The sequence below is a fragment of the Cynoglossus semilaevis genome, unplaced genomic scaffold (genome assembly GCF_000523025.1).
Source record: "Cynoglossus semilaevis isolate Cse_v1.0 unplaced genomic scaffold, Cse_v1.0 scaffold1563, whole genome shotgun sequence".
Lineage (NCBI taxonomy): Eukaryota > Metazoa > Chordata > Actinopteri > Pleuronectiformes > Cynoglossidae > Cynoglossus > Cynoglossus semilaevis.
The window spans coordinates 62511-72272 of NW_007585132.1; the positions used below are offsets into that span (position 1 = coordinate 62511).

The following is a 9762-nucleotide window of genomic DNA, read 5'->3' on the forward strand; positions in this document are numbered from 1 at the left end:
ATATGTGTCCTCCTTTATAGCATTTCCCTTCATCAGCGGTTTCTACAAATGTAGTATTTGTTCAGATGCCCCAAATGACAACACCCTTCCAATTAAGGTCAGGAATCTGGACAACAGGTAGAATCAAATCCACACCTAGATTTGACCAGAATCTTATCACTGCACCATCATACCTTTATATTATTATTGGACTATAATAACAAAGTCAGAGATTAACATGACATTCCTGGTTTTATGTTCATTAGGTAGTATAATATGGATGTCAAGGTAAAATATGTAATGCTTAACTTTGGAATATATTTATTAATTTATTATTTAATTATAGCATTTATAGCATTTGAGCATTTAAAAATAAATACATAAACAGGGTGGTACAATGTTTATTGCAATATAATAACAGAAGGAGTGGTAAGTTGTGTTTCAGTGAGACAGATGTTAGGGGACTGTCCCGTTGTTTTTTCCTGCATATACATTACACCTGCAACCCAGAAATGTGCAAGTGAAACAGTGTAATGTAAATAAATAAAAACTCCCACTCCTACTGTAAATGAATACATGCTGGAGACTTCCAGACTGGGGTGCCAAAAAGGAGGAAAAGGGAGAGGGATTCTAAAGGGCCATGATCAAGAGGCCCCTAATAAAATTATAATACTGACATAAAATAATATGAATAAACATGATAATAGCTTCATGATACAGTTTTATGTAAAATAGCATCAAAATATTGATTATAATATTGATAATGATATCACAATTATCCCTAGCGATGACACTGGGTCAAAGACACCATTATTACTTCAACATAAGAACATAAACACATTAACTTATATATTATGCATATATAAGTTAATATGCAATCCCCGCTTCAATAAATACACAGTAGATACATTTGGACAACATTTACGCGAGTAGATTGTAGTAGATTTGCTTTGCAAAGTGCTGCCAAATGGTAGATGTTGTAACTTAAGAGTGTTTTACGCTTTAGGTTGATTGGTGTTGGTAAACACCTGTGGACAGCAGCACTCGATTTTGTTGAACGCAGCATCCGCTCATTTCGGAGAAGCACAGCCGGGCTTTCTGGTGACGTCACGCAGGAAAGTACACACTGACGGCGCAGCGCTGCTGACCTGAAAACAACAAGACATACGCTTACATTTCAACCAACAGCCCCTCATGACAGCTTCGTAGAAACGACTGGTAAGTCTTAGTGGTTGTTTTAATGTCGGTCTTCTGTGGAAATTATAACAGCGTTGTCATTCACCTGCCAGTGAAGCTTTCGATTCTTCAACCTGGAGAGATGTTGAACGACGCAGTCTATTTCCCGGTCTGTTGTTGAATGGCTAATGTGTAGCTCCACTGCAGCTAGCCAGTGAAAACGGGCTTTTAATAACTTTAACTTTATTATCTGTCCCCATTTTAGGTAACATTTAATGTGTTAAAGTCGACGGTGCTTTACTAACACAGAGACGCAAAGCGTCAATGAGGTGTGACAGTACTATTGGGTTGGCATCGAAAGTAAACCTGACTGCTTCCCAGAATATAGTCATGTCCCGGAGTTTAACAGCTTTGTATATAATAATGTAGGATATTTCACATACCGTCGCTAGCCTGTTAATACAAATGCCTTAAAATTATTAAGGCAAAAATTATTTATTTAAATGTCTTCAATGGTGTTCGGTTATTTGTACAAACGGCCTCAAAAACCGTTAAATTAGGTAGACATTTATTTTGTCATGTTGTCGATCTTTTAAATCTAATTTTAGCATTACATTTTAAGTCATGAATCGTCGTGTACACAAGGTTAAAGTTGCTAACTTAATTGTTATAAATTTTGACCAAAAAGCAAGTAAATGAAATTTCAAATCAGTGTTGATACTGTTACAGGTGCAGTTGTAGCCATGGAGAAACCTCCCTTCATGCAGAACCAGAACTGTGGAGACTGGGAGCTAAAAGAAAGGCTGGGAATGGGCGGCTTTGCCCACGTTTATTTATACCAACATCATGTGAGTGTTGTTGAACTTGACTACAAAAATACACGGAAGGAAGGCAGATAGGAATGTCTCAGATATAATTGAGAATAAAGCTTTGATGTCATTGTAATGATCTAATATAAATTCCTATTTTTTAAAGAAAACCAAACCTTTGTAAAAAGCTTGCTTTAAAAGCAAATGCTATTAAAGAAGTGGATGGAGATGTCAGATTAGTTATTAGCTAAAATGGCTAAACCTCCTGGATGTGAAACTTCCAGTTAACATTGACTCACACAATATTGGAAACCGGGTCCTGTATTAAATACAGTTTGACACAGACGTCTTTTTTTCAAAAAGTGTATTAAACTTCTCATCACCGGATTTAAATTTTTCTGATGACCAAACACGGTGTCTTTTCATATTTAGGGTTCCATTACATTTTGATGTTTTTTTTTTTTTGGTTTTTTTTTTAGATTGCTCTAGTCTTGTTTGCACTCTGAAGTCAAGAAACTTTGTAAAATAAATGTTGTTTATTTGTTTTGATTTGCTCACATAGGTAAAAATTATTTAAGAAGTAATAGCCAGTACTATAATATATGCTAATATTCTGCACAGATGAGATTCTATGACAGCTTGTTGCAGAGGACTTTAAGTTTACAGAGTGAACCATAAGTTGAATGAGAGGCGGATGATTTGTTTTTCTGCCAATGTTATTCTTAGGGATAAGTTAATAAACTCTATATGTTGTGTGTAAATTTATGCATGTTTGTTTCAAAGGATACAAATGAAAAGTTAGCTGTGAAAATGTGCCGTCTGGAACTCACAGAAAGAAATAAGGACAGATGGAGCAGAGAAATCCAGATCATGAAGAAGTACGTTGTAATTTTTTTGTTATTTGTAGACATGATGCACTTTTATTCTAAACTTTCACAATTGTTTCTATGTAGGTTTTCAGTCATCCAGGGCATCTTATTAATTAGTAGTTGCATCAAGGGCAGCTGGACTGGTAGACGCAAAAACCTGCCAGTCCAGCTGCCCTTGACGCAACTACTTTTGGATGTCACAATTGTTATTATTACAATGGTAATATATCATCATGTTACTGTAAATATTTTCAGCACTCCTACAAGTCGTGAAAGTCAGTAATGTAGACACTTTCGTCTCTCACTCAGATTAAACCACATAAATGTTGTGACGGCCCGAGATGTTCCAGAGGAGATAGCGCACATCGCCTTAAATGATCTTCCACTATTGGCCATGGAGTATTGCTCAAGGGGAGACTTGAGGAAGGTGCTGACAATATTGAAAAATATGTTCTTGTGTTATACTCAACATGCCATAGTTTTTACCTTTACACACAAATTGAGAGAAAAAGTGCAGGTAGGGAAATATGATTAAACTGCATTTGTCTTGATCACAGGTGCTAAGCAAACCTGAGAACTGCTGTGGTCTGAAGGAGAGTGAAGTGATTTCATTACTCAACGATGTTGGTTCGTCTGTTTTTTTGTTTTGTTTTTTTTTCTTCTCTGTTGTCATCTTCATTTCAATGAAATCAATTCACTGGTTGCTGTTCTAGGTTCTGGTATCCAGTATCTGCATGAAAACAAGATCATCCACAGAGACCTTAAACCTGAGAACATAGTTCTACAAGATATCAATGGAAAGGTTAGTACTACAATTTGGTTTCTGTTTCTTCTTTTTTTTAATTATTTGTAGCCCTTACATTTACTTTTGGTCTTTAGCTGGTTCATAAAATCATCGATTTAGGCTACGCCAAAGACCTCGACCAGGGTAGTCTGTGCACCTCCTTTGTTGGAACATTACAGTACCTGGTAGGTTTCTCAGTAAAGAATTTATAAACTACACAGAAATAATAATAAAAAAACCATAATCCAGGTCTGTTCATAGGTTTAACACCTCTTTCTCCCTGCAGGCACCTGAGCTGTTTGAGAATAAGCCATACACTGTCACTGTGGATTACTGGAGCTTTGGTACAATGATATTTGAATGCAGTTGTGGTTTCCGTCCTTTTTTGCACAACCTTCAACCTGTGCAATGGTGAGTTGGGAAACACATTATACACATATAATATGACATTTCAGTGATTGGAAGATGTTCATTATTATTTGTTATTTATTTTTTAGAAATGTATTTTGTAATCTGAATTTTTTTTTTATTGTATATTATATGTATTGCATGGTGCTGCTTTAGCTTGTGGAGCCTGATGGCTGCACATACATACTCTCCAGTTATATAAATTATTATGATCATGAATCTCCCAATAAAACCTAAATTCTGCCTGGGGAACGCTGAGATGTTAATTTTACTGTAGTAAAACATCCAGATTGTATTGACATTTCAGCAATCTTCAGTTTTTGGCATATTTTTGTTGTTTTATATGCTAGAATATGTTTATCTTGAACTGAAATGTTTGGCTGTCTCATCAAATCAAATCAGAAAACCTAGGTTTCTACAGCCCCACAAAGTAGGAAAAATTAAGCAGAAATCTAAACATTGAGGTAAATGTAAAATTTTAGATGTAATTAGATCAATTGAAACGATAAACAAAACTGAAAACATGAATCAGAAATTTTAACATGTTTTCATTGTGTTGTTTCCCTGATTTAAAATGTGTCTCTGTCCCTTTTCTATTTACAGGGCAAGCAAAGTGCGGAATAAAGGTCCAAAAGACATAATGGCTGTTGAAGAACTAAATGGAGAAGTCCGGTTCTCCACACACCTTCCTTACCCCAACAATCTTGGGAGGTTTGAAAACTGTTTCCTTTTAAATGTTTTGTAAAATTGATATCTTTCATCCATAATGTCACATGAAGTTTTTCGTAAACATCTACTGCACTCTGTGTGATTGGTTTATTTGCATAAAGGAGTTATGAATAGATTGAAGACTCACATTTGTCAACTAATGAAACACTCTTTGATCAACGATGGCAATCAGCCAGTCCTAATTTGTACTTATAAGAGATGAATAGAAAACTAAATCCCTAGTGATTTGTGTGCTTTTCTGTGGGGATATTACGTGTTGTTGTTTATCAGCCAAGTTGCCGGAAGTCTTTGAATCTCTGAGCTTTCAACCTGTGTTTTAATCATTAAAATCATAAACTCTTGTAGTTAAAACGTTTTTAAATGGTCATTGCAGTACACTGGTGGAGCCGATGGAGGCACTGCTTCAGCTGATGTTGAAGTGGGACCCCGTACAGAGAGGTGGAAAAATGAACAGTGACACAAAGAAGCCGCTGTGTTTTGAATTACTGGAGCAGATACTGAGTATGAAGGTGAGTACAACAGTCAAGCCATACATTTACAAATGAAGGAGCTCTTTGAAAGTGCACGTTATAATAATAATAATGATTTTATTATATTTATATTATACATATGGGGTAGTGGTGACTTAGTGATTAAGGTGGAAGTGGACTTGGGTCCAGAAGGTTTAAATTTACAGACAATTTAATAGGACATGAAACCCCTTCTTTTCCCTCCCAGGTTGTCCACATTCTAAACATGACCTCAGCCCAGGTCCACTCGTTCCAGCTGACTCCAGAGGAAAGTCTCCACAGTCTGCAGAGACGCATCGAGGCGGAGACCAAGATTGAAGTTGTGAACCAGGAGTTGCTGCAGGAGACGGGGGTGTCACTGGATCCTAGGAAGCCTGCTGCACAGTGTGTCTTAGATGGAGTGGTAAGATCAGCACAGTGAAATCTGGTTCTATTTTCATAGTACATGAGTCTGCAGAAAATGTGTCAAAAAGTGTCTGTTGGCTTTCACTCTGTGTCATTGTGATAATTGTCACCGTCTTTCTCTGATGACATAATAACATTAACAGTTTGTTAACTGAAAGCAAAACACCTGGTTTGACAGCAGTGTGTTTTTGTTTTAAAAAAACCCACAGCAACAAAATCTAGAACCACGGCAGTAAAAATATATGACTAATGCACAATCTATTTCACATGACACCTTCCTGACTGGAGATACACTGAAGCTCTTTGTTTAGTTCTAAAGTAACTCATCTCATCTGTATCATGTTCTGTTGAATCCCCAGTACTTATAGTGGCATGTATGTCTCAAAATAAAATGTTTTGAATTTTGTTTTTTATTTGTCCCATTAAAAAATAGATAAAATCATTTGTGTTTAAGATTGAAAAGTCAAAAGGATTCTATTCATGTGATACAATTTAAACTAAACAAATAGCATTTGCACTAAAGTAATTATAATGGAAATCCAGCAATTGGAAAATGTCTTTATACTTGTTAAGATCTAATTTTCTTCTCCTCTGCAGCGAGGGTGGGACAGCTACATTGTCTACCTGTTTGACAAGAGCATGACTAAATACTCTGGTCCCTTCAGTGCCCGACAGCTGCCTGACAAAGTCAACACTATCGGTGGGTTCATTTGTAGGCGTTCATGCTGCTGAAAAAAAAACAAAAACAGATCATTTATAAATATGGAGATATGACATCTAAATACAGTTTCATCTGCCTTGACTCTGCAGTCCAAGAGCCCAAAACTCAGCTGCCCCTGGTTGCATTAAAAAAGGTCTGGGGTGAAGCAGTGAGCTACATCTGTGGTCTGAAGGAGGACTACAGCAGACTGTTCCAAGGACAAAGAGCTGCTATGTGAGTGACATGAGCACATCCTGAATCACACCATGTTTTTGTTTGTGACATATTTTCCATTGCAGGGTTTCATGGCTTCTATTAATTGAGTTTTTTTTTATCTTCAAACTTTAAATTATTGTTATTTTTTTTTTTTTTTTAAATAGAAGCCTGAAACTAATAAAACAGGACAGTTGTGGTTTGCTTACTGATACAGAATTGCTTTGGATAGTTAATCCAGCTGGTGAATCTGTAATTATACTGCACAATTGTTTAATTCATAGAGAATTTCTCCAAGATGCTTATAAATAAAGTATATTATTATTATCATCGTTATTATTATTTCTTTGTCTCTCTCCAGGCTGAGTCTCCTGCGCTACAACACCAACCTGACCAGGTGTAAGAACAGCATGTTTGGTTTCTCTCAGCAGCTGAAGGCCAAGTTAGACTTTTTTAAGAGCAGCATCCAGTACGACTTGGAAAAATACAGCGACCAGATGCACTACGGCATATGTGAGTCCTTAGCCACTTTTTTGTGCTTGGGTCTGAAGACTTAAAAGCCTTTAGAGACTAAAAGAACAAAATGTTCATTGAGTTGAGTTCTGTGTGTTTGTGCTAAGCCTCTGAAAAGATGCTCAAAGCCTGGCAGGAGAATGAGGAAAGAGCTGCAGCTTTCGCACAGGTAATGTTTGGTAACTAAACTAACCACACCTTCATTTTTGACTGTGTTCCTGACATGGTTTCAAAATAATCACAGCTAATTGTCTTTTGTGAAACAATTTTCTCACCGATGTTACTGTTATTTCAGTGTTATTAAAAAAAAATGTTTTCCAGGAAATAGATAATGAAACTTCACAAAGCATTTTGTATTGGTAATTGTCTGAAAATTATGATTACTTTTGGTTTCCATCACACCTCTCTGGAGGTGGGCTGTTATTTTATACCAGGTTATACCAGTCTACCGACAAACTATTTTATCATATGTTGCTTACACTGCATTATTACTGCTGAATTGCAATTATCTGTTGGCAATGCTCATGAAAGTGCACTCCCCCAAGGAAACAATACTTCCCGGTTTGTCCTGCAGGTGGCACAGGTGAGCCATTTGGATGATGAGATCTTGGCTCTTCACTCTGAGATAGTGGAGCTTCAGAGGAGCCCATACGCCCGACGGCAAGGAGACAAGATGGAGCAGCTGTGAGTATCGCGTTGTTTTTTTCTAAACCTGTGAGTTCCTCGTGTTCTTGTTGGCCCAAATAAATATATGCAGTTTAACTAAAACCCAAAAAGTAGTGAGACTTCATCCACTACATAATTATATACAGTGTGTGTGTGTGTAGCTAGATTGCTGTATTGTTGGGGGTTTCAGTCAATCAAAACTTTTTAAAAATGCATTTCCTTTTAATTGCAGAGAAGAAAAGGCAATTGAGCTCTACAAGCAATTGAAGATGAAGTGCAAAAGTAAGAAGCAATCTTCAGTCAAACATATCATTTATTATCTTGGTTGAATTTATCAGAAATAGGACAGGTCAAGTAGTTTTTTTAAGGGCTCTATTTGTTGCATATTTCTCAGTTCCTGAGCCAGACGTGAGCTGCGACAGCTCAGAGATGGTGAAGGCCATCATTCAGACTGTCCAGAACCAAGACAAGGTCCTCAAAGATCTGTACACACACCTTAGGTAAGAGTCAGTTGCTCCATAAAAAAATTAGAACAACCACCTGATAAAACGAAAACACTTATAAAAAGTTAACACTAAATCTAGATTATACAGTTTTGATTTGTGTCTTTGCCAACAGTAAAATCCTGATCAGCAAACAGAAGATCATTGACTTGTTTCCACGAATTGAGAAAACCCTGGAGAGTATCAAGGATGCAGACAACACAGTGATGCAGATGCAGATCAAGAGGCAGAGAGAGTTCTGGCATTTGCTGAAGATTGCCTGTGTGAGTCTTATGTCATCTGCCTCCAGTTGTTTGTTCTTTAATGGTTCCTCAAATGCCATAGACATGGCCCAAGGTCTGGTGTGTTTTTCAGATGCCTTCAGGTACAAAGTCTGCCTCATTTTTTCCACTCATGTTGGGCTGACCAGGAGCATGGAACAACTGCAGCTGTTGAACCTTTTTTAATTAACCCCAGAGAAAATTTCGCACTTTCTAATGTTTTTTTCCCTGTAATATGAGATTTTTTTACCTTAACTGTATATGACATTTCCCCACAGATGGAAATGTCTCCTGTTGTTTCTGGACAGCAAACAGTAACCAAACCAAGGCAGAGCTCCTATGGAGTGCATTGTATAATTTTTCTTTAGGTTGTAACCCCAGCAGTACCAGCTACAGTAGCACTGAGATCAGAGAATGTAAGGCCTTGAGTGACCTGCCTATTTTTCTTTGTTTTGTTTTTTTTCTTTTCTGTAGGCTCAAAACTCATCCCGGAGCTCGATAGCAGCCAGTCCAGAGTCATCCAACCTGCTGCAGGTGTCACAGTGGTCACAGTCGGCTCAACCTGTCAGCTCACCTCACCCTCTGGTCTCTCTGCCTGGGCCTAACGACAGGTACTGTAACTCATTAGCTCAACTGTTTCCTCTTTAGAGATTGTTCTCATTTGTGTTCAATTTACGAATATGTATGAAGGGGTTAAGACAGAAAGTAGCAGTAAGTTAGGTGTAAATGACCTGTATTGTATTTGCTTAGAGCTCTTTTTTCAATGACACACCCAATATTTTTCTATATTCTATAATGTGTAAACCAATAGTTTATGTTATTTATTATAAAATCTATTTTCTTTCTAATTTGTGATCATACAAAACTTTTTTTTAAGTGCACTGTACATGTATTGGTCAGTATGGTGGTTTCCTAACAATTTTGATGTTTCTGCAGTGATGCTGCTCCTCGGCTGTTGCAGGAGAACCAAAAGTATTTGAGTCAGCTGACTAGCCTGATGCAGGAAGCAGCTGACGAACAGACCAAGAGCATTGTGGTGAGTTTACCAATTAAAATCTTTTTTTTATATAGTAGAGAAATGTATAAACAAGATGCAGGAATTAATTTAAATAAACTGCAACCATAGAGCCTACATACAAACTGGACATTAAGTGTCAGGATATCAAGCGTCAAAGTCCTTTATACAGATCCTGGTTACAAATGGGGACTTAATGAGAGATGCTTTGTTTCTTTGCTGAT

General features: G+C 37.1%; 1 protein-coding gene across 1 annotated transcript in view; it reads left to right on the plus strand.

Moving 5' to 3' along the window:
* Positions 1 to 1042: 1042 nt before the first annotated feature.
* Positions 1043 to 9762, plus strand: part of LOC103398848 (inhibitor of nuclear factor kappa-B kinase subunit alpha-like) — a 9348-nt gene continuing 628 nt past the window's right edge. The window contains exons 1-21 of the mRNA XM_017030946.2: positions 1043 to 1197; positions 1885 to 2003; positions 2748 to 2842; positions 3143 to 3260; positions 3391 to 3460; positions 3547 to 3635; positions 3713 to 3802; positions 3904 to 4028; positions 4629 to 4736; positions 5128 to 5263; positions 5472 to 5666; positions 6266 to 6368; positions 6479 to 6602; positions 6943 to 7094; positions 7202 to 7263; positions 7669 to 7778; positions 7993 to 8042; positions 8155 to 8260; positions 8379 to 8526; positions 8998 to 9134; positions 9460 to 9559. Coding sequence (XP_016886435.1) covers positions 1899 to 2003; positions 2748 to 2842; positions 3143 to 3260; positions 3391 to 3460; positions 3547 to 3635; positions 3713 to 3802; positions 3904 to 4028; positions 4629 to 4736; positions 5128 to 5263; positions 5472 to 5666; positions 6266 to 6368; positions 6479 to 6602; positions 6943 to 7094; positions 7202 to 7263; positions 7669 to 7778; positions 7993 to 8042; positions 8155 to 8260; positions 8379 to 8526; positions 8998 to 9134; positions 9460 to 9559 — 2223 coding nt within the window. The 5' untranslated portion in view covers positions 1043 to 1197; positions 1885 to 1898. The remainder of the gene's footprint in view (positions 1198 to 1884; positions 2004 to 2747; positions 2843 to 3142; positions 3261 to 3390; positions 3461 to 3546; positions 3636 to 3712; positions 3803 to 3903; positions 4029 to 4628; positions 4737 to 5127; positions 5264 to 5471; positions 5667 to 6265; positions 6369 to 6478; positions 6603 to 6942; positions 7095 to 7201; positions 7264 to 7668; positions 7779 to 7992; positions 8043 to 8154; positions 8261 to 8378; positions 8527 to 8997; positions 9135 to 9459; positions 9560 to 9762) is intronic.